This window comes from Lissotriton helveticus, chromosome 5_1 (genome assembly GCF_964261635.1).
Source record: "Lissotriton helveticus chromosome 5_1, aLisHel1.1, whole genome shotgun sequence".
Taxonomy (NCBI): domain Eukaryota; kingdom Metazoa; phylum Chordata; class Amphibia; order Caudata; family Salamandridae; genus Lissotriton; species Lissotriton helveticus.
Window position 1 is genome coordinate 1,960,063,379 of NC_136065.1, and position 25,826 is coordinate 1,960,089,204.

The window sequence follows — 25,826 nt, forward strand, 5'->3', positions numbered from 1 at the left end:
AGAGCAGCCTTACCAATAAAGCCATGGTCCGGATGAAGAACCAAAGGAGCAAGTGAACTGGCTCTGTAGGCCCCCATTTTAACAAACCTGATGAGATGAGCTCTAAAGAGGATACAACCAACACTAAGGTCAAAACCCATCATAGCCCCGCTATATACCAAAGGTTCCAGGAGCAATTCTACCTTTTAGAGCATGATTTCACTCCTGAATCTCAGAATTAAGCTGTTGGGCAGAGTGCTGCTGGCACATTTGGAATCATGACCAACGAAAATTCAATATTATCCACAATCCAATACGGATTCAGGCATGGTGTTAGTAGAGTGGAATAGTGCCTCAATTTGTATCTGGTTACTAACGAGTATACATGAGCGAAGAACTCCCTGCACCTAGCATTTATGGCCTTGACCTTTTTCTTTTGATATCATTAACCACTCAAATCTCTGGTCCATTATGCTGAATATATGGCCAGTAGAGTCCCAGCTTTGCCTTTTGAGGCCTCTGTATTTAGATGTGTCAGCCAAGGTCTGATTTGGACCAAATGGGGAAAGCACTGAGTCACTCAAATAGAAGAGTAGTGCAGGGGTTTGTCTCAGCACCTTTCCTCTTTACGTTATGTGTTAATGGCCTGGATAGTTGTTGAATGGGAAAGATATGGCTCAGGCTAAGATATGGGTAAGAATTAGTCTGCAACAATTGCTACTGGGAAATATTTTTAAGTTTCATTGCAATAACTGTCCTGTAGACTTTATACACTGTTTATGTGATAATCCATCTAGCCAATACACATTGCATTAAATAGTGTTTTTAAAATTAGGAAACCTTTATAGTAATGCATATGCTCACTTTTACTGATTTAAATGTAATGATTATTATTATTGTAAATTTTCTTAGTATACATATTTCAAAGTGACTTTGGGCCATTTGTAGGTAGCTAAATATCGGTCAGTAACGGCCGCAATGCGGTAAATTTGCCGTTATCGACCGGTATTTAGGCATTTGAGATGTAGGAGGCCAAACATAAGGATTCGGTAATTATGAATTGGTAAATACCGATTCATCATTACCGAATTCTAAATTACCGAATCGGATTTACCGATTTCTTATTTACCGAATTGGTAAATAAGAAACTGTAAAAACGAGAAAAGACATGTAGGTAAAATCGGAAATACCGACTTTCATGAAATTCGTTATTTAAGAGTCGGTAATTACCACTGACTGCAAGCAGGATTGTAATCAGCTACAGTGTATATAAGCAATCCCAAAATGCAACAGTGTGTTCACTATGGCGGCTTTCTATGTGATAGCAAAGCGTCTAGGTCTACAGGCAGCAGGAGCGAGGATCTGGAGACGGGAGGAGCGCATTTACAGACAGCGCATCACACTATTCCAACAGACTGAGGCTGAGATCCATGAAAGGTACAGGTTACACCCCCACACCATCCTGGACTTGATAAGGGACCTGCACCCACTCCTGGAGCACCCAACACCAAGGGCGCAAGCCATACCACCACATGTGCAGGTGCTCTGTAGCCTACATCTACTTGAATCTGGCAGTTACCAGGGGGTGATAGCTGCGGTAGGCGGGGTGTCTCAGAGTTGCCTGTCCCGTTTCTTCTGAAAGTTCCTGGATGCTATGATGCAGGGAATGCATGACTACATTAGCTTCCCAAACACACAGGCGGTACTGCTGAAAACCAAGACAGACTTTTACCAGATGGCACAGTTCCCGCACGTCATAGGGTGTATTGATGGTACACACATTCCAATCTGCCCACCTGCAGCCACTGAGTATATCTACAGGAACAGAAAGTCCACCCACTCCATAAATGTGCAGGTGATCTGCGATGCTGGCAACGTAATCACCGACATTGCGGCCAAATTTCCTTGGAGCACCCACGACTCCTGGCTGATGGAGAATTTGGGGAAGGATACCTGCTAGGTAAATCACTGTGACACACCTTGATAGATACTGCAGCTGAATGTGTTTTGGTGTATGTAACTAATGGCACTCTCTTTCCCACCAAGGCGATAGCACATATGCTGTGAGGTCATTTGTCCTCACTCCCTACCTAAACCCATCTACCCCAAGTGAGAGACGTTACAATGTGGCACACAAATCAACACGCAATGTTGTGGAGCGCACCTTTGGACTATTGAAAAGCAGGTTCCGCTACCTCCACAAAAGCAGAGGCGCACGTCAGTACAAACCCATCATCTGCTGCAAAATCATTGCAACCTGTGATATGCTGCACAACCTTGCCACAAAGAAAGGTACAGAAGTTGAATCAACTTATTTTGAGGACAATGATGATGAACTTGTACAGCTAGAGCCCAACGCAGCAGGAGTAGCGCCAGCAACAGATGGGAGACTACGACGGGCAGAGATCACACGCAACTATTTTGAAGTAAGTAAGGAAACACAGCCTGTTCTCGTATGTAGATGACGTAGTTTTAATATCTGGGCACTACGCCACAACACAAACGGCCAAACTTACAAGTCCAATTTGTGACATCCGTTGATGGAAGCCATGGGTTACTTCACCCAATTCAGTTCTGAATGTGCGGGATGCATCAGCGTCTGCGGCCACGTACAGCAGTGCTGGATGCCATCAGCTGGCTGTCCTCACTGGCTGTGGATCGAGTGCCAGCCCCATTCCGTCTGCTGCTCCTCCAGGTGTCTGTTGCAGGGGGGGGGGTAAGGCTGCTCCAACTGGCTGTCTCCTCGCTGTCCCCAACTTCCACAGCACCAGTAGTGGCAGACTGTGTTGTCAGCAGCACTTCAAGTGCACTGGTTACCCATACCAGCCCCCTCGAGACATAAGTGCTGCAGTGGGCCAGCCCCTCCTGCATGGCCACGGACCGCCTGCAGAGCAGAGATGTGGCAGTTGCTAGGCGGTTCACTGCCCTTGTATGGCGTTCCAACTTCTGCCTCTCCCTGCGCCGTGTTAGCCTGTCCTCATCCATCTTGCTGCACAGCAGCATCACTGACTGGGACATGTCCCGCATCCCCTCAGCCATCTCCTTCATTCCATCAGCCATTGAGCTAATGCCCTTATCAATGTTGCTCATGTTGTCATTTAGGCGCTTAATTTATTGCTGGACTGACTGAATTGCCTTGCCTTGTAGGCGCTGCACCTTTACCATGCTCGCCTCCAGCCCTTCGAAGACACCATGGCTCTCACCCTGTGGAGGTTGACTGCTCTCACGAGCCCTGCGGCAGCGTCTGGCACCTGTGTGTGCTCCCTCAGCAGTGGACAGCAAACCAGCATTGCTGCCATCCAGTGGCACAGTAGCTGTGTCCCCCCCCCCTCAAGTCTTCTGAGGAGCACTCCTGCAGTCTGGCAACGGCACGCCTACTAGGTCTAACCACTGCAGGTGGTGTTGCTGCTGGTGAGGCTGGCTGTGGTGGTGAGGCTGGCTGTGGTGGTGTTGAGTGCCCTGCACTCGTACTGGCCTTCTCAGTGATTTCCTTCCGGGGTGCCCTCTCTCCCTTGTCCTGAGCTGTCCTGCGCAATGTCTCACCTGTGGACAGAAATTGTACACTAGCTCAGTGTTCCTGCTGCCCTGCATTGCAATAATAAAAAAAATTTCTGCCACACTATCTCATTGTCCTCTGCCTGCTTATCGCTGATGTGTCTCACATGCCTTGTTGTTCAGTGCAATTCCTGGCATGATAGGGGTTTCACTGACTACATCTCCCATAATGCATTGCTGGTCTGAACAAAAACCTGTACTGAAGTGGGATTCACATAGCCCAATTGGGGATTTGGGATAGGGTAAGGGGGTGCACAATGCTGTGCATGCTTCTTACCTTGTTTGGAAGCAGCTCTGGCAGAGCTGTCTGCCTCCCCGATTCCACAGACACTCTCTGGCTCTATCGTGGACTTCACACGCTGCTCAAGATCAGTGAGGGCAGGTGCCCTGTTCCTTCCTCCTCCTGTGCGGCTGGCTTGTTTTTTTAGATCAGCCATCTTCTTTTTGGTGATGATCCTGATATCATACCACCGCTTCTTGAGCACTTCAATGTCCCGGGGGTTCACTCCAATGGCATTCACCTGAGACTGGATTCCAAGCCAGATTTTTCTTTTTTCTGACTCTGCAACTTGCAGGGACTGCTTTCCAAACAGCTTTGTGTGCTGCTTCACTACCTCCTCCACAAGGACCTGCAGTTCCTTTGGACTGAATTTAAGTTTCCTTTTCCTTTCCCCTTCTTCTCTTCCTGTGTCCTGGCTGGCCATTGTGAAAGATTTGCAGCAAAAGTTCAGGCAGTGGCTCTGGTTCTCTCCTCTGCACTCACAGCCTCTCCAGAAGGTTCTGATTGTGTGCACATGCCTGGGTGTGGCCACTTCCTTGTTGGGAGGGGTGGTGGTTGCACCGGAATGGCTGATTCCTCAATTGCTGTTCTTTTGAATTTCTGATTTGGTATTTACCGATTCGGTATTTACCGATTCGGTATTTACCGATCGGTATTGTTGAATCGGTAAATATTTACCGATTTTTTTCCAATTCGGTAATATTTACCGAATTATTACGTACATAGGAAATACCGATTCCTAAATACCGCATCGGTAAAATTCGGTATTTAGGAAACGCTATTTCGAAATTACCTACATATGGCCCTTTGTGAAGTATCCTTTGTTTTTTATTTTGTACAAATATTTTTATTGTGATTATCTCATGAATCTTGCATGGCTCTGGATGACTGAATAAAGAATTTTCACTGACTTCTTATGCTGATATTTAACAAAAAACCCATAAACAGCCAGAATTTGGTAAACCCATCTTTTGATTGGCTACAATGGATGGTTCTGCAGCTGAATGTATGTTTTTCTTACTGTTTATAGTAATGTTTATATATATACTAAACGTGTTCTAGGATCCAGTGCGTGGGTGGGACAGTTACAATATTTAGGATTACTTTATGTAGATCATTTGATACCGAGTGTTTTGTACCCTCATATCATTGGATTGATGGGTCTTTCCACATACCACATGTAAAAGCACTTCAACTTGAAAGTATAGGTGGGCTTTTTTTCTTGATTCTCTGAGTATGTTTAGCGATGCATATACATATTCTCAAAATTCAGGAACCACGCATGCAAGTTTGACAAGTGGAGTTGTGGTGCATAATCCTGACCTGGATCCTGGACAACTGCTTCAGTGTTTAGTGCGATCTACTGTGTGGTAGTTGTGGTTAATCTATCCCCCTATTTTCCACCAGTTTGAGTTTGAAACATCAATTTTATGCTCAGGGCAACTGCCAGAAAAGTTGTAAAGAAATGTTTTGACGAGTTCCTAAAGAGAAAACATTCCATGTTAAAGTGGAGCGGTTAAGATCACAGTGCTTAACTGCTAACCCTCTCCCTAATTCCTACCAGAACTTTAAGCTAAAAAAAAAGAAGCTTTAAAAAAATGGAGAGGCTTTTAGCCTGTAGTTTATGAATGTTAACTGCTTTAAACAAGTTCATTAAAATAAAACATTTTGATTATTAATGTTTATAGCATATTGGCCTAAAAACCTAGCTGTTTAATCAGGCCTTCTGATTTAAACAATCGTCCTCTGAATAGGGGTTGCTGGACCTTAGTGCCAAGACACTCTTACGAGTCGCCGCATGCTCGACAAATTTAGTTTAGTGCTTGGGCTACATTAGGGTCAGAGTTAGGGATAAGGTTAGGTATATCATTACGCTTAAGGTGAGTAATTAGGTTCAGGGAAGGGATAGGCTTAAAGCACTTAAGGTTAATGGCATGGATTGAAGTCATTGATGTCAAATTGATAGTTATTTAATGATAGTGTGTTAAAAAAGAACTACAGAAAAACTAATCAGAGAGAAGAGAGGATACAATTTGAAAATAAGGCCTAGTGAAAATCCTGAAATGTATGCTAGAGGGGTGGCAGTGCAGAAGGGTAGTGTACACCAAGCTTTGTTTATCTATTTTTCAATTAAAGAATAGAAACATTAGCGATGTTATTGTTAACTTTAGTCATCACCAATATTTTGTAAATCTATTCTGCAATTTCTCTTTGAGGGACTATTCTAACAATTACCCTAACAAAGGAGCTTGTAGAGTGGTCTACTGTCTTATGGAAACAGTACACATTTTAAGAGTAACAACACGTGCTTCGATATTACCAAACACAAATTAAGTCGACTAACAGCATAGGATTTAAAATTGTAAGTGCAAACTAGGGTTAAACATACCTCTGAACAAAATCTGCTTTTGGCTCTGCATTCTGGCTCACAGAACTTTTACTGTTAACAATGAAGGACCAAAAATAACAAATTACAAAGAATAAACAATACTGAACGAGCATCTTGTGCTGGATAGCATCACATGTATGCACATGGCAACAATGTGCAAAAATGCATAAGTGCAGTTTTTCCTGTTTAAGTAATATGGAATAGAGATTTTATTCTTTCATATTTACATAAAAAAAGACTACATCAGGCATTAATGAAGGAAACAAATGTTTACAAAAAGTATAAAAACTCTTGTACTTCATATTTTTTTATTATTTTAAGCGTGTATTAAAGTTTTGTAGTAAAGCAAATTGGATCTATGTATAGCCTTTGGTAAATAAATAAAGGAGATAATTGATGTTTTACAATTCATGCAGCATTTTCAATGAGAATTGGAACACTCTAATTCTGAAGCCAACTTTGTGAGAAGTTGGCCTGGTTTATGCTGACCACTAATTATAGTGGGCACCTTGTACTAGTCCAAACAACCCTTATTGATGATTAGGTTAAAGACAACCTATATTGAAAGCTATCCTAGTAGTAGCTATGGAGAGCAGCCTTCAGGCTAAGTCTCAAAGGAATGTAAAGCAGCTTATTTTACCAGATCAGAACCTCCTGAATTACCAAATGAAGGGAGAACCACACAAGGAATATATAAAATATATGTATTTATTACTAAACCCTCTATACTAACCTCTTTATGAGATTAGAGAACAAAGCACACAATAATATACCACTAAAAAGACAGTAAATAGCACAATACACAGTGGGCTCCAAGGGAGACCAAACCATATACTAAGAAAGTGGTATAACAACCACGACTTGACTAGATACAGTGCCCAGAGCACATAGAATCACTGGGAGTAACCACCCAAGGTAGTGACGCAGGGGACCCACGGAGGACGGGTGCAGTGTGAGAACACAGGCACCAGCTCCGTACAACTCTATGGGAAAGTCAAGGTTGGAATTTTAAAGATTAAGGACACTTTGGAGAGGACTTTGGGCAAACCCTTTCAAACATAGAAGGTTCTAAGGCCAGCACCCTTTTGAGTACCGGAGTACCCGTGTTACCTAACTCAGGTGAGCCTGGTGTATAGATGTCAAGTGATGTTGGGAATCTTTGTTGTTTTCAATGACGTGATGCAAAAAAGTGCTGCTGCAGGGAAGATGAAAAGTGTCTGGTGGAATCCAAGCCTATATTCGAGGTGAGAAGAACCTGAAACCAGAGGGGACTATGTCTGGATCACTTCAGGGGACCAGGGGCTCGGTAGGCGAATGCCCACCAATGTCGGGTGTTTCAGGAGAGAGGAGGTGAAGCTTGACTCTTCAGCCACGGGGACCAGGAGATGATTACCAAAGTCTGGAGGTGAGCTGTCCCACAAAGGATGTCGAGTGCTGGGGGGTCAGTGTCCGGATTGAACACCAACAAGCCTTGGCAACTGCAACCCACGCGGTCAGAGGAAATCTGCTTCGGTGATAATCAGCAAGGTCCTGGGGACTCTCCAAGCAATGGAGAGTCAGGGCACATCTGGAGCAACCATGAAAGTCCATGGAAAGTTAAATTTACCTTCACAGGAACTCACAAGTCAAAAAACCAGGGATCGCGAAGGGACCTCGAGCTGAATCACGAAATACCAGCTCAGGGAACACTCGTGGAGTGTAGGCCGGAAATCTTCAGTGGGAATACTGCTCGGGGTCAGAACCACAAGTAGCCCAAAGCACAGCCTCAGGGGTGGTGAAAAGCATATGCTGCTGCAAAAGTACACAGTGCACAGGGATTCGGGTTGCATGGTCCCCACGAGGGATACGGGCCTCAGAATTGCGAGAGCGCAGGTCAACTTAAGAGACCTTGGGAACCCACCTCCTGTGTTGCGGAACTCTTCGGAGTCCTCAGGTGCTTGGGAGATGCAAACTGGTCAGATGCATTTAGGTGCATGCCTTGCAGGGGAGTAACACCTTTACTCCAAGGGAGATTCTTTGGTCATCCAGCGTAGTGTAGATCGACGAAGTACTTGGTTTCTGCAGGAGGGTTTAGTCCAGGTAAAATCGAAAGTCCTGTAGTCAGGGGTTCCTACTTTATACCCAAGGAAGGGGTAGGACAAACTCTGGGGACCCACCTATGGGAGGGTCAGGACAGAGGGGTGGTTACACCCATGTCCTTTGTCCAGTTTCTCGCCAGAGCAGGAGCCAATGGCTCCTGCAACCGGTTTGAACTGGACTATGCATGGGGACACCAAATGTGCCCCCAGTGCAGACATCAAAGCACTCTCAGAGAGCACCCACCCAGCCCCAATACACTAAAGCCTGCCTGGGAGGTGGTTACACCTCCCTGTGACAGGAAGCCTATTGTCAAGCCTTCCAATGCTCGAGCTTGGCTCAGCAGCAGGAGGGCAGACTTGTGTCTGTGGCTGGCAGTATCCAATTTGTGATGTCCAGGTCGAGAAAGCTAGTACTGGGTGTACCGGTTTGTTGCATATGTCCCTTTAGGAGGGTGGAATCATACCTCCCCCGCCAGTTACTAGTGGGGAGGTGACACCAAACACTACATGTTTCCAAGCAGCCGTTTTTCAAGTTGGCATTTACAGCGAGGTTATAACGCACTTAGGTATATATGGTTGGCTGCATCACAAACAACCCCAGAAAATAGGTTCCGAAGGCTGTAGAGGGGCTCTGCTCATGCATGGGCACCCTCTCACATACAACCCAGAAGCCTGCCATAAGGCCTGCCATAGGTGTGACTGTCAGGTTTATATGTGCAGTGATATATGGTAGCTATAGTGAACCTATATCTAAGTAAGGGGTGCATGCACCACCTTACACAGTCTGCAGTAGCAGACCGTTCGTATCAGTTTGAGTGGTCTCTCAGGGGTGGCACAATCCATGCTGCAGCCCCTGGGAGGTCTCTGGGGTACCTATGCCCTGGGTACATAGTATACCATATACTAGGGACTGATAAGGGTATCCCAGAATCCAATTTGGAGTGTACCTAAAGTACATGCAATCAATTTAGAGGAGAAAGCAGCTAGGCTGGGGTCCTGGATAGCAGGATCCCAGCCAGTCTAAGTAGAAAACAGTGAAACATCAGCAAAAAGTGGGGGTAACTATAAGAAGCAGATTCAACTCTCCTACAAACTTATGGCCTGATTTATTTCCTGCAAGAAGGCCCATTGTTCCGCTAGGGCGATGGAGTAAATTAATCCATGACCTTGGTTGAGGGACTGCCCGCCAGATTTATAAATGATCGCCAAGCTGGCGGTCAATTATAAAGCATTGCCAGGAACCGCCATCCCAGTGGTTCCTGTCAATAGATTTCGCTGTATGGTGCAGGGCTCCTTCTACATGACGGAGCACTGCACCAAACAGTTTTAACTTTCTTTTTTCCAAAACACTTTTCTTTTTGAAAATATTAAAGAAAATGCTCTCTTCACCATGGGAGTCATCTTCCATGTGAGGGGAGCATTTAGCAGTTTTCACTGCCTCTTACCGCCAGGGTTTCCCAGGTGGTGACAGGCAGCGTACTCTGACCTCGAATTCCACCCATCTAAATTAGGTGGGTGGAATTTCAGGTTTGCCTTCAACGGCCCTTAATCTACAGGTGGATCATAGATTCAATCACGGCGTAGACGGAATAGTCTCCGCCGTGATTAAACCTATGATCCACCTGCATCTAAATTGGGCAGGGGTACCATTATCTGGGTGGTAAGCAAAATTCACCTCCATTGCGATGGAGTATGCTTACCACCAGGATAGAAATCTACATATTGTGATAGAAGGCCGAATGTGTCCCATTCATTAAGAAAACACACAGAAATAATTTTTGATAGTCAAACTGTAACATAAGCTACTGATGCAGCTTCATTAGTGTGACACTGTCTGACAGAATTTCTTGTCACCAATTTCTTGTCATATCACTTACCTGGTTTACTACTGACGACAGCTTGGACCTTTCGAGGGAAATAACTCAATTCGCAGATAAAATTATACACACGATGACACTCTAACTCATCCCAGCCTGCTGTCACGGTCTGAACAAAAGCATGGAAACATATTTCATAAGGTACACATTAGACATGTTTATATGTACATTATTAGGCATAAAGGCAAACTTAAATCTGCTAATTTCTTGCCCACAAAATTCATTAGGAAATACTAATAACAGGAGAAAGGTTTGTTATTCTGTATATAAGGGTTTACACACATGATTTGCAATGATTTGCGACGCTATCATACTCAAGCTATGAAACTACTACTTCAATATAGGGTCACTGTACCCATTCACAACTGGGTTATATCGCTTGTCTATAGAAGTGTTTGCATTCTATTGAGCATGTGAGCTAAATGATTTTTTACTTGGTAGCACTGTGAATTTGTTGGAGAAGTCCCATGGAAATCTAAAAGAAGTAGCTGATTGGTGACAATGTAACTGTACGGCAACTGGCTACTACTTGTATGACAAATATATGATGCACGGTATACCTTTTATAAGGTGATGGATTAACCTGTGCTTTTCCCTGATTTACCAACACTGGTAGACCTGGGAATGCATCAGAATTGTATACCTTTCCACCAGAGGTGCAACAAGGAGAAATATCTTTATTTCTCCTCCCTGTTTCCTCTTTGTAAGTATGTTGCATTTTGTAACACACTTGGAAATAGGAAAATGCCTCTAATAATCCTGCCTGTAACGCAGGCACCCTGGCTCTATGTGGCAAGGGTCCCTGTGTTTGGTGCTGGGCTGCAGATAGTGCTCCAGCACAGGCAAAGGACAGGAATGCAACATATCTTGACAGATATAGGTCATTCCTGCCCTCTGACTTTCATGCAGCGCTGCAAGTTGTCTTGCTACGTTGCAGGAACATTTTTTAAATCTTGCCTTTATTACGCATCTGGCACAAGAACTACAGTAAATATAAACAGGTGATTAAAAATCATAAACAAGCATCAAGAAGCTGGATCCGAGTTCTCTCGCTCAAGGTATCGGCGGGTAAAAATAATACTTGATGGTAGTGAAAGAACTTCCTAATCCTAATGCATTTAACAATTCTCTATTCCTTCAAAGGAATTCTGTAAGACGTCCTGAAACCTTTGCTCCATGGTACACACCATCTATTCTGAGTCTAAATGAAACTTTAGCCTTCTAGCTGCTGAAGCTTTTCCAGTGCTGAACCCTTTTTTGATAGTGGGGCAATTTGCACATATGCCTTTATAAAGTTTTTTTGCACATGATGTATTAATGCAAAATTGCATCAATTTTTTCTGAATTCCTGGCAGTTCAAAGGGGTCCCTGTATTATCGTATTCTCTTGGAAGACACTGAGAAAATAGCCAAAATGTAGCAAAATGTTGGGTTTTATTGGGAAAAAGCATTGTACAAGAAAGAATACTTTTTTCTAAAAATGCTGTGCTAGGATTACCATTGTTCTACCTTTCAGGAACAGAAGCAGAGTTGTATAAAAAAAAACTATTTCTTTACCACAATATATTAATTATTTGAAGAGGTAGTCCATATTTCCTCATTTCTGTGGTTTCAACCTACTCAAATGTTCTGGTAGTAACATGTGTGATTCTAGAAAGCTATACATTTCGGAAAAGAATACAACATTCTGAATTCAGCAAGGGGTCATTTGTGTATATCCCAGAAAGTTTTCCAAAAGAAGCAAATAATTGAATTAAATAAATAATGAAAATAAGTAGAAAAAAAACAATTGGTGGCAACATTTTCAGTTGTAATTTGTCATCATGATGGCTGAGTACAAAAGCAATATACTGTTAAGTACTTCGGACCCTTCTGTTCGCAAGGATATACCAGATTTGTAGACTTTCAAAGACACATGAAACCGAGAGCCAACAACTGAGTTGCTGCTTATAAGGAATTTTCAATGTGTACCAACCATGCAGTAATTATATGGCAAAATGTAATGAATGAAAAATGGGTCTGAGGGAACCCTATGTAATCATAATTCAGAGGGCATTTTGCTAAATGTGTTCTTTCTTGCACACTGGCTTACATTTGGATACAAAAAAACTGCAGAGAATTAAAATTGGTAATATCAAATGTTCTACTATTCTGTGTTTTCACACATCTCCCAATAAAACGGTACCCACTTATCTGGGTGGGCCTAGCACCTGCACCACAAAACAACCCAAAGCGCAACCTGGAGACATTACATTTAATTTCACCCAGCAAAATCAATACTTTTTTCCCGGAAATTTGGACCATAGCTCAGCTACCACCTAGAGAAAACTACCAAACCCAGATATTTCTGAAAAGATTAGGGGTGACTTGTGTGGCTCCTGTGGGCGTGGGGAACCCCAACATTTTAGAAATGCCAAATATGTACCTCACTCAGTATTTCTTCATTCACAAGATCAGGAGACTGTGTTGAACCTCATTTTTATGAGGCAATGTGTCCCCACATTAAGGAATTTCACAAAACATTAAAATCAGGAAAATACAACCAAATTAATAATGGAATAGGATTAAATGGGTCCAATCAATAACCTAGTTCTAGATGAATTGGAAAGGTTGAAGGATTTTTTTACAGAACTCAAAAATTGAAAAGTACTGACATAATTCCATAGTGGATTTCAATGAAATGTATAAAGACAATACAAAAGTCAGAAATCATTCCTAGTACCATATGGGCAGCAAAGTCAGTAAAGAAATTAACATAATCCCTAGTGGAATAGACTAGGTGTGTTACTCTACCCCGGAGGCGGAAGCCGGGGGCTGTAAAAGCTTATCTTCCAAACCTGTGACAAAGTGCTATTTTAAAAATACGGCGCTTCACGCTTATTTTAACATAAATCCTTTTAAAAAATATATTGTGTGTAATAATTGGTGTGATTTTAGACTACGTAAAATTGCACTAGTTTGGCCCTACCTTCACTAACGCCATTCCCGACCTCCACTCCCTGCACAGCCGATTCGGGGCTGGTTAGAGAGCGGGGCGGACGCCATCTTGGGGGTACGGAGGGGTAGCGCTCTAGCTGCTGCCTGACTTCCGCCCTTCCCTCCCTTCCCTCCCTTCTCTCCTTTTATCTCTATAACATGGCCACTACTTTCCGTCGGCGCAGCAGACGGGCGTGCCGGTGGCACGCCGAAGGCGCGCCTAAGGCAAGCCCGTCTGCGCCCGTCCGCGACCGTACGGGGCCAGGGGCCATAACCCCTGCTCCCCTCACAGGGTATCACAATACATATAGCTCAAGCGATCTGCATAGATTAAGAACACTAACTAGGAAGTCGTGTCTTCACCTTTATCATCCCTTAGATATGCCCAATCTGTGTCAGCAATGTAAAGTCCAACTCAAACTCCTACCCCCCTCCAAGAGCCAACAGACATATAAAATGTATCTTCTCAACTGCAGGTCCCTCCCCAAGCATCATACAGAAATATTTTTATTCCTCGATGACCTTAAACCGGATGCAATATTTCTAACTGAAACGTGGCTTACCCCGTATTCACAACCGGATGTAGTACAAGCCCTGCCGCAGAACTACCAAATAGTTAGATTAGATCGCCCTCATGGGAAAGGCGGAGGCCTGGCAATCATATTCAGAGCTCACTATGCCTGTCGATGCTCCTCGAATCCCTTCCTAGACTGCGAAAGTATGTCCTTTTGTTTAGAGTTCTCTCCGAACATTAGTTTTTTAGGGGCATTTATCTACCGCCCACCAGGGCCTGTAAAACAGTTTCATACAGCCCTGCCTTCGGGAGTTGCGGATCTGGCCTCCTCCCCTTCCAACTTTACGCTGCTAGGCGACCTAAACATTCACCTTGACGATACAACAGATGCTATGGCTCAAGAGCTAATTGCAGATCTCTCCGCACTACAGATGGACCAACTTGTTCCATCACCTACACATATTAAAGGCCATCTGTTAGACCCGGTGTTTAGCAACTGCATTAATTTGAAGGTGGAAACTCCGGTTGCCCTTCCATGGACGGACCATTGGCTAGTCCCCTTTATGTGGAAAACCCACAATACCTTTGCACTCACACCAGGACTACGGGAAGCACGAAACTGGACTAGACTTTCACTAGACCAGTGGGTCCAGGAGTTAGAGACCACAAAGCCATCAATTACTCAAGATCCCCTAATAGCAAATGCCAAGTTTAATGACTGGATAACACAATCACTCAATACCGTACTGCCCATCAAAAAAACTACCTTAAAAAGATCCAGAATCACTGTTCCCTGGTACTCAGCGGAGCACCGGGAGAAAAAATGCCAGTGCAAGAGACTAGAAAGAAAATGGCACTTGGGATACGCCGAGATAGAAAAAAACATCTATAGAGAAGCCATCAGAAATTATAAAAAAGAGATAAAGAGCGCACAAGCTGTGTATTACACACAAAAAATTTCGGAAGCTAGCTCCAATTCAAAAGAGATCTATCAGATCGTGAAAAGTCTTACCAAACTCCCCCAACCCCCTTCAACTAATAATAATCCACAAACTCGTTGTGACGACCTAGCGGATTTCTTTTTCCATAAAATCGATTTCATTTACTCATCCTTTCCGGACAGTGATTTAAATGGACCAATGGATACCCCGCCGACTTTTGTACAGGGTACCCTGTGTAGCCGGTCACCCTCGTTAGAGGAGATTCCCCCCGATAAAACCAGAATCACTTGCCACTCTAATGACGCAAGTGAAATCAGGATCCCCTAGTGACCCTGCCCCCCCACGCATATTGGTGACCGCTACTCGGACCATTCTTCCCATCCTGCTAGAAGTACTTAACGCCTCAATTGCTACTAGCAATGTCCCACCTGCGTGGAAACAGGCTATGGTGCGGGCGCTTGTAAAGAAATCCAATATGGATACTGACAATCTCAGCAACTACCGCCCCATCTCCCTGCTCCCGTGGGCTAGCAAAATTATAGAGAAATATATAAATGGACTCTTAACAAATTTCCTTGAGAGTAATCAGCTGCTTGCCCTGTCGCAGACGGGCTTCCGCCCCAAACATGGAACGGAAACGGCCCTGTTGGCAGTCATGGAGGAAACTAGAAAAATCTTGGATCGAGGAGGAGCAGTGGCAGTCATCCTCCTCGATCTAAGCGCTGCTTTTGACACCGTAAATCATAAAACTCTACTGCAGCGTCTCTGTGATACTGGAATATCAGGTAGGGCGCTGGAATGGCTCAAGTCCTTTCTCAGTGATAGAACCTTCCAGGTATATGAAGGAAACAATATCTCCTCCAGCAAACCCCTGGGCTGCGGAGTCCCACAGGGCTCCTCTTTGAGCCCGACGTTGTTTAACGTCTATATGAGACCGCTGGCTGAGATCGTCTGTCAGTATGGTGTTAAGATCGTCACCTATAGGGACAACACTTAGCTGGTGGTCTCCCTGGAACAGGAACATCAGCCAAAATGGACATGGTGGGCTGCCTGGAGAAATTACAAAGCTGGATGACTATGTCTTGTCTCAAGCTTAATGGAGACAAGACGGAGCTCATGCTGCTGGGTAATGCAGCCCCAGCATCAATCAGTTCCATCTGGCCATCCAATCTAGGCCCGCCACCCGTACCTAAGAACGCTATGAAGAGTCTGGGTATCTGGCTTGATAAGCCCTTGACATTTGACTATCAAGCAACTATACTAGCCGCCACCTGCTTCGGCCTACTCAGAATTCTTAGGAAAATTCTTCCCCTACTATATTTTGAAGCCAGACAAACGGTGATACAGGGCTTGATCCGATCACGTTTGGATTTTGGTAATGCCCTTTATCTAGGAGCTCCTGATTTTACTCTGCCAAAATTGCAGATAATTCAAGACTGCGCCGCCTGCACGTTACTGCAAATCCCTCGTAGGACGTCCGCTAAACCCGGCCTGAAAAAACTGCACTGGCTTCCCGTTAAGGACAGAATTAGTTACAAGTCCTTATGCATTGCCCATCAGGCTTTCTGGGAAACCGGTCCAGCAATCAACACTTCCCTAATCATCCTGTATCATCCCAGAAGACTACTACGATCAGCCAATGCCTTTTTGGCTGTGGTACCCAAGATCAGGAGAACCAGAGCGGGAGGTGTTCCTTCTCTTTCAATGTTGCTAAGTTGTGGAATGCTCTCCCTTTTCATCTAAGGTCTAATCCAGAATTTACATCTTTTTGAAAACAACTAAAAACATTCCTATTTAATAAGTAAAGCTCTCCCCAGTTCTACGCTTCATCAGATTACACCCTCAGTCTCAGCGCTTGGACGCCCCAGGGCAACTATGTGCGCTCTATAAAAATTATTTTCATTTCATTTCATTTCAATAGGAAAGTCTTCTGGCTCGCCCCCCAAATCGAGGGTTTTAATACGTTAATTTTTCTGACATGAAATAACAAAATCTGCAGATTTACTGCGATGTGAGCAAAAGTAGCATTTCATCAGCAAAACAGAGCACATGAAAAATAAACTTCACATTGTCTTAACACCCATCCCACAACATGAATCATTATTCGGCACCATCTATGCTAATGTCATCCGGACATGCCAGAACATGAATATATACATAAACAATGAATGCAATTTAAACATTGGAAATATACCAATATATCTAAGCTTGTCTATGTGCTGAGCGTTTGCGAGGGGAGAAGTGAGTGGGGTGATGGGAGACATGAGTGACAGGGGTTGCTTCCATCTTCGACAAGGTAGGTGGTATTTATGTCTAATTTGTGACTTAGTTACCACATTAACATACCTAGGCATCATTCTGAACAACAAGCTAACCATGACAACTCAGGTCAACTCTGTGTCCTCCCCCTGCTTCTTCATCCTCTGCATGCTTCATAAGACATTCAAATGGTTACCCAAAGCTCATGAAGCACCTTCACCAAGGCCCTCATCTCCAATCAACTAGACTACGACAATGCTCTCTATGCAGGGATTGTATCTCACCGACGACAACTAAAGGCCATTTAGAATGTCGCAGCCCGACTCGTCCTGGATCTCTATAGATGAGCCCCCATCATCTTCTACCTCAAACAGCTCCAATGGCTTCCTGCACAGTAAGGATGCCAGTTCAAGATCCTGGCCTATGCATACAAGGCCCTACACAACTGCAGATCCGCAGATCCCCCTACTTAAACCATCGCCTTAACTTCCATCAGCCAACCAGACACTTCTGCGTCCCTTTCTCTAACCCTCACCCCCAGCATCCAACGTAGCAGATGCAGACGTTGCTCCTTCTCCTACCTAGCAGCAAAGACATGGAATGAGTTACCCTTTCATCTGCTGACCTCCTCATCTCTTCTAAGTTCTGAAAGTCCCTGAAGCCTGGCTATTTAACTTGACCCTGCCAGCACCTGGCTACCCTCATGGGTACAAGTGGCACTCTACAAATTCACTGATTAATTGATTGACATGTTAGTAAAACATAGTACTATTTCCGGATATTAATGCATAATCAAGTGTGAAATTATATTCAGCTCATTATTAATAATGTACAAAAATATGAGCACATAAAAGTATTCCACAAATCCCCCCTCTGATTGTTTTATAATCACTACATATACCATTAATAAGGTTAGACTAGTCATAATTATAACACAGTCTATATCACTTTATGTTTCTTCTGTGTTAACTCCTCCATCAACTTTAACTGGTTGTAAACACAATCTTCGATACCCTCCATCCGGAGCTCTTCTTTCTTTCATTTTAATGGTTTCCCTCTACCCATAATTGTAAAACTGACAACTTAAAAAGTTGAACAAGAGAAGCTGGACAACTGCACAAATCATTAATTATTACAGGGATTTGGATTGGTCTCAATGTCCCACTTTCCTAATTATCAATTTGTTCCCGAACCTTGTTAAAATCCTTTCCTATCTCACTAAACCAGGAAACTACTACTTCCCACACGCCATGCTCTTTTAAACATTTTTTTTATTATATACCCATAGAAATTCAGTTAAAATACATATACCAGTTTTTACATACAAGATAAAGCAGTGCATTGGGCGTATAAAATATACACAAAGGCTCTTATAAATAGTATTATTAGAATTAAGGAAGGAAATATCATAAATATTATAAATACTATAAATATTATAAGCACTTGGTTAAACAGTCAGATAGGTTGAACTGGGTGATAACAATTCTTAATCACATACATTAAATTGATATACACGTAGTTTAGGGTACTTTCCAAAGTCTGCCACAGCTGTGCAAATAAATACAAAATATTTCTCTGTAGTATCCAGGCCAATACAACTATCATAGCCCATGAGCATCATGGTGGAGGATAGGTTAATCCTGTGTCCTAACAGTCCCTCCCAAAAACTCACCACCTCGTTCTTTAGAGAGAACAGCCTAGCGCAGTCGTAAAACATATGCACTATCGTTGCGGGCCCTTCCCCACACCTTGGGCAGATAGCGTCTGCTCTCTTACCCCAACAAAAAAGCTTGGCAGCGGTAAAATACAAATTGAACATAGTTTTATAATGCTGTATCTTAAGATTGGTTGATCGAAAAATTGGGCCGCTAATAACAGTGCCATATCCACATCAACATCAGGGTTATTCAGCATCCCAGCCCAATTAGTTTCGATCTTCTCTAGATCGTCTGGGGTGCTTTTAAGCTATATATACTATAAATGTTTTTTATCCTCTTACCCCTCCGTGCAATTATCTCCAGTAGTGGTATTTTTACAGGAGGTATTGCCGGTTCACATCTAGCTAAATATTCTCAGATCTGTACATATTTAAAATATTGCCTAGCAGGGATCAAATAGTCCTGTTACAGGCCAGCGAAGAGGCGGAGCTGGCATGACACATGTAGATATCCTATTGATATTAAGCCTAGTTGTTCCAAGTGCCTTCCCATATTATTATAAAAAGTGTGCGGAAAGACATGCGATCGCCACAAAGGAATATAGCGATTAATTTTTGGGATTGCCATAACCTTACGCACCCTAGTCCATATTTCCCAGGCCCTATGCACCACCTTAAATCACACCTTCTTGTAGTAGCTTGGCTCTACCTGACGTATTAGCAGCCCCAAAGCGTCCCTCCCTAAGGTAAGTTCATATATTGTTGGAATCCTGACTTTCCTTTCCTCTTCTGTCTCTTTGCTTGTAGCCAAGAAAAATAAAATCGACATCTGGTGTAAAAGGATCGCCCAGTGATAAAATGTGATATTAGGAAACACGCAAGCCAACTTTTTTTTTTTTTTTTTTTGTCCTCATTTTGCCCTTGGAAAACCACATAGGAGCACTAGGAGAGGGAAATGAACTGTACTGTCACAGATAAACTGGTAGTGCCATCAACCAACTGATATTGACACTCAGTATTGTTCAAACTCTCCAAAGGGTGCGCCGCGAGATGTTAACCATGAAAGAGCAATGTTGCTGCTATTCAATACCCATTGTAGATCGGGGAGGCCATGACATTGGGTAAGTCGAGGGAGGAGAGCAGACCAAGCAGCGTTAATCATCAGAGAGTGGGGGGAAAAAAAAAAAAAAAAAAAACCCACGGTCAAAAGAAAGATCACTTAGACCCAATTTAAAAGGTGCCAAAAACCACGTTTATCGGGGTTACCAGATCTTGCTAGATTGATTTTAGACGTTTGCAGAACTGATATACGCCAATCTAACAAGGTGGGAGGCAGTGGTTCCTTCCATTTCCTGCAGATTTCTCTCCTTGCCAATAGGATACAATAGAACAGAAGTTTTTTGACAGGACCATGGATTTCCAGTGATGTTCCGAAAATTACGAGCATTGCGTTGATTGGGATTTGATACCCCAAAGATGTTGTCAACAGAGTACTGATAGAGTCCCAATAAGGTAACAGCAATGGGCATTCGAAGAACATGTGTAGGTCAGACGCTGCTAGCAACCCACACTTAGGGCACGCCACGGTGGAGTCAATAGAAAACTTCGATAACCTCTGTGGAGAATAGTACGCCCTATGTAGCGTAAAAAGATGGTTCCTACGCAACCACGCCGGCTTCACTGTGTCCCACAGGATCTTAAAGGAGTACCAGATATTCTCGAGATCTTTTCCAATAAAGGAAGAGCTCCACAATGTTTTGGGTAGAATGAAATCCCCGTCGACCTCTTCAGATTGTACCAGAACGAGATCTCCTTAGTTACAGGAGGTTTGTCCATCATCAGGGTCAATATTCTGCTATCCCCTCCCATTTGGAATCTACCCCTAACAGAACTCTGTGCATGGGCCCAACTCACTATCTGTAGGTATTTAAATCTAGAGAGACCCAACCCCACTCTAGCTGATAAGTAGTCCCAAGGTAGCAAGACACCGTCTAAGTAAAGGTCCCCCCAGACCTCCAGACCAGCCTCTCTCAAGGGTGTTGCCAAGCTATGAAGGAGCCACGCCGGACAACCCGGAGAGTCCCACAGTGGAGACCTACTTGCAAAGTACCCCACCTTTATGGCACCTCTTTTAACCCATGTCTTCGTAAAGCCCAACAAAATCTTCATCTTAACCTTTTTAAAAAACTTAGGATCCCCGAATTTAAGCAAAAAACCCTGCTGGCCTACTCCCTCTCCTCTAAGTAGTGCGGCAAACATACTGCCTACCCCTACATTTGTCGGCATTTTAAGCAGCATCCTGGCATGGGAAAATTGAAAAGCCCAAGCGTAAAGTTGTAAGTCAGGTGCTGCCAGACCCCCTTTTCTCTACGGCGCCTAATCTTTTTCCATGCTATCCGTGGTATATGGTCATTCCATATAAAAGAACTAATATGGCCTTGAAGTTTTGTTAAAATAGAGGGTTCAAAATGTAACGGGACAGTATTGAACAAAAAGGTGATTTGGGGTAAAATAGACATTTTAACCAGGTTAGCTCTACCCAAGATGGAAAGGGGGAGCGAAGACCAAGACCTCATAAGCTTTCTACAGTCCCTCGCAACAATGTCAAAGTTCAACGGTGCGATTTTATCTATGTCCTTTACGATGGTGAGACCCAGATAACGCATAGAATGACTTAGCTGAGCCCCTGCCACTGGCTCAGCCTCATTCCACAGCATCATCTCCGTTTTGGAAGCATTGATTTGATATCCAGATATCTCACCATAGTTATGTGCCAGTGCGATAACCGCGGGGAGTGCTGTACGCAGATCTGAGGAGAAGATAAGAATGCTGCACACACTGCGGTACACCCGGCTGCAGAGTCGCCGGCAGAATCACCGCTTAGACCAGCAACTCCAGGAACGGCTCCGGAGCCGAAAAAGCACTCTCCGCCTCCGCACATCAAGCGCCGAACACCGAGGCACTCGGACGTTGAATTTTGTCAAACACGCCTGAATCTGCCGATCCGCTAATCCGCCAATCTGCCGAACGCTCACTCGCCGCTCACCCACAGACCATTACGGACAGGAACTCAGGTCAGAGCACCGCGACAGCTCAGCTAGCTGCCGCCATGTTCCCCCCCCCCAAAAAAAAACTCTAAACGCTAGCCCACCTTGTGCCTGTGGGAGTGTCATGTATTTTAGGGAGAGTCTAACTTTTCCCGTATTGTCATATGAAATTCGTAAACAAGTCTTGCAGTGCTTTTAAAATTACTGCATCTATCGGGAACAGAATAGAGCGAAACATATACAAGATTTTCGGCAGTATTGTCATCTTTAAAATGTTTCCTCGCCCAATAACAGATAGATGCAGCCCATTTATCCTTTTAAGGTCTGTAGATATTGTTTTTATTAGAGGGTTAAAATTAGTCTTAACTATTGTGTCTACTTTCGAGGTAATACAGACTCCCAAATAAGTAGCATTTTCTACACGCCGATGGTCATTAAAAGTTATATTATCTGTACATAAAACCAATTTTTTACCTTCATTCAACGTATAGCCTGATGCCTACCTATATGCTTTAGCGATAGCCAAAGCTTACCTAATTGCATCGGTCGGGTTGGTGGTTAAAATGGAAATGTCATCTGCATAAGCCAAAATCTTGATCTCAAAACCTCTAAAAACAATCGGTTTGATATCCTGGCTTTTTAAAAAAAAATTCTACCAGAGGGTTATGTACAGAGCAAATAGAATATGGGAGCAAGGGCACCCCTGTCTAGTCCCCCTTGATATTAAAATACTATCTGATTCTTTTTGCATCAGTTGTAAATGGGCTCTAGGATCCAAGTACATTGCTCTATTGGCCCTGTTGATTCGTGGGCCAAAGCCTTTTAGCTCCATTAGCCCCCATAGGAACCTCCAGGCCACCCGATCAAACGCTTTTTCAGCATTGAGGAGGATCATGGCCATCTGTCCCAAGTTACAGCCTGGATATCAAATAGTTTTATAAACCGCCTGATGTGATCGGTTGTCTCTTTCCCGGGATAAAACCATGCTGCCAGGGCGAAACCAGCTGACCAATGACCCTCCCTAGCCGAGTAGCCAGTACTTTAGAATATAGTTTTGTATCCGTATTGATCAATGATATAGGCTTAAATGAGACTAGATTATCTGTTAGTTTGCCTTTTTTAGGAAAGATGATAATTTCTGTCTCCTTCCAAGATTCTTGTGTTTGCCCATTATGTTGCACACCCAGAAACAAATCCAGTAATATGGGGGCTATTGCTGTTTGTATTCATTTATATATTTCTAGGAGGATGCTATCGGGGCCAGCAACGTTCCCTAATGGTAGCTTGTGTAGTGCTATTCATACCTCCTCGAGTGAGAAATCCCTGTCTAGCTCATCCTTAGCCTGACTATCATGTAGAGGCCCAAATTCTGTTTCTGTTATTTTAAATGAGACTTCCTGTGTTGCCCCAGCGTGTTCCTCATATAGAAACTGATAGTATTCCTGAAATACTCCCATAATATCATTATTCTCTGTATATGTTTGACCATCCTTTTTTATGGCGGATATTAGATTATTGACTTTTTTTGCCTAGTGCATAGAGCGAGCAGTTTTTTAACTAGTTCCCCGGTCTCATATAATTCACTTTGTTGTATCTGATACACTTTGGCGGATTTCTGCGTGAGCCAGCTGTTTATTTCAGCCTTGAGGGAGATAATCCGTGGTTAAGCTCAGCTAACAGCCGTTCATTCTCTAGCTGACATTGTTTCCTTGCACATGCTACAAAGCTGATTGTTTTGCCCCTTAGGGTAGCTTTAAAAGTTCCCAGCCTATATTCCGGCTAGCACTGTATCTATTGATGTCTAGAAATTCCTGAGCCCAATTCTTAAAATGCTTTATAAAGCTATTATTAACCAGAAGCTTCTTGTCAAATGTTCACTTTCTACGTACCTTACAAGGTATGTCAACCTCAAGATCCAGTATCAGCAGGTTATAATCCGAGATTACTTTAATCCCCACTTTATTAGCCAGGTTCCTTGAAGTGACTAAATAGTCAAGTCTAGTGTATTTTGTGTGAGAACAGGAGTAATAAATATGCCCTGGGTTATTGGGCCTTTTAATGCCCTATATGTCGACCAGGCCGTGACTGCTAATAAGGGATGTCAATGCTCTATGTTCTCTAGGCTTACGACCTTAGTACCGCTGATGATTGCAAAACTCGGCTGATATATTAAAATCACCTCAGATAATCAGGGGCAGGGCCAGGTTACGAGTTCTACCTCAAGGTCTTGCTCTAAACCATTATGATGATGATGCCGCTGTTCTTCTGAAGTGGAATATAGCTGCTAGTTGGACTTTATTTGAATATGAGTGAGACCCGATCTTGCTAGATGTATGAGATAAGGAAGGATGTCTTCTGGTGCAGATGACATCCGGTGTATATTAGAGCGTTGACACCAAATCTAAAACTGCTTCCATTTGAGGCTGCACAATTTGTCTGCGCAAGCTCTGTCTAAGATGTCTCTGCTCTCTCCTGGGATGTTTAGATGTTCAAATTCTTGAATTCAGAATCTTGCTGGCCCCAACTGTTTGCTATGATCTGTTTCTCAGGGAAATGTTCTGCTCTCAGATGTGCTTTGTGAAGGAGCAACCATTCCCATATTTTCTATGCTTCTTGGGATAGCTGGTGAGATCTTGTGCCACCTTGCTAGTTTATGTAGTGCATGGTTGTAGTGTTGTCCATGAGGATGAGCACAGCAGAATGTTGTATTCTGGGAAGAAAAGCTTGCGAGGCCAGGGGCCTGATGTACTGCCTTGAGCTCAAGCAGGTTGACGAGAAGTAACAGAGATGGTTCCCAATTGCTGCCTATTTGCAAATCGTGCAGATGAGCTCGCCAAACCTCTAAGGAAATGTCTGTGGAGATGAACACCGGAGAAACCTAGGTTACGAAAGAGAGACCTATTCTAAGATTTGTTTTCTAATCCACCAGGACGAGGCAGTGATCATGCCCTCTGTACCCTGTATGAGATTGTCGAAGGATCCTGCTGTTTCTATCTACTGCTTTTCCAGCTCTTCCTGCACATGGCAGATGCACAGATGGAAGAATGGAACTAATTGAATGTAAGACGGTATCATCCCTAGCAGGGATTTGTAGAGGCGCACGGAAATTGATTTCTTTCTTTGTACTAGTTGTGCTAGACTAGTCTCGATAGTCATTCTGAGACCAAAAGATTAATTTGTCATTAAAAGATTGAACACAGTAATAAGAATCGCATACAATGAAAGTATTCACATTAGGGTCAGCAAACTCAGGGGCCAGAACAAAAGCATGCAGCTCCGCCAATTGTGCCCAAGTGCCTGAGTATCCACTATGGAAGACTTAAATTCTCCATTGACAAGCAAACCAGCCACAATAGCGCAAGCTGCTGAATAAGCGTGTTTGGAGCCAGTGGCCAGTTGAGCTGAGTCATCGGTATAAATGATACATTTGTACTCATCTAAAGGAAGCAACAACAGCCGTGGAGGATGAAATTGTTCAGACTGTAGAAACTCCTGTGTCTGAAGTGCAGGGTCAAAGATAAATGTGACATCAGATGATGTCAAAGATGTAGCCCATTGTATCCAACGGGGATGTAGTGCCTTAGAGTTTGGTACACTTGCCTTAGTCACGGCCTTTAAAGCAGGGATAGGCGTGACTATAGAATGCCTTTACCTTGCGTCAGTTTGTTTCTTTGGAATTGCCATTAGGACCGCTGTCAAAAAAATTTCAACATTTCAAAAACGCATTTCAGCTGCAGTGTACAAATGTGATTTGTAAGCAATAGGTACTGTGTCCCCTTCATTGAACGTCAAGTAACTGAAACCCACCTTCCCTGGTACTATACGTATTACCAGGTTCATGGTGTTATCACACGTCAAGCCAGCTGGTCGAAGAATATGTTGGTTGTATGAACGCATAAAGCGGTTTGATACGCTAGGCATAATCAGGAATGTATGTCCTCCCAAAATTCAAAAATCCCAGCAAAGACTGAAGTTTCTTCAGCATTGAGGGAGGTTGCAATTGTGCACATTTCTCCAGGAAGTGGGGAGCCAACTTCTTTCCCTCATTATTGAGCTCATAGCCCAAAAAGAGTACCGCCAAATGAGAGTCGTGTAATTTTGCAAAATTAAATTTGTATCCATAGTTGGCAAAAGATAAAATGATGCTGTCAACTCGGACAAGATGCGGCATCAGTTAATCGTCCGTTAGATAGATGTCATCTACGTACAAGAATGCATTTGGATCTATGTCGTGTGACACAACACAGCAGCAAATGCACAGGGGCTGTTTTTATA

General features: G+C 43.5%; 1 protein-coding gene across 9 annotated transcripts in view; it reads right to left on the reverse strand.

Moving 5' to 3' along the window:
• FBXO47 (F-box protein 47) overlaps window positions 1–25,826 on the reverse strand; it is a 1,641,665-nt gene that overhangs the window by 863,175 nt on the left and 752,664 nt on the right. For 8 of the 9 annotated variants that reach the window (XM_078645633.1, XM_078645631.1, XM_078645626.1 and 5 more), the window contains exon 6: window positions 10,159–10,267. The exons of the other annotated variant lie outside the window; for it this stretch is intronic. In XM_078645633.1, coding sequence (XP_078501759.1) covers window positions 10,159–10,267 — 109 coding nt within the window. The remainder of the gene's footprint in view (window positions 1–10,158; window positions 10,268–25,826) is intronic. 9 annotated transcript variants of the gene reach the window in all.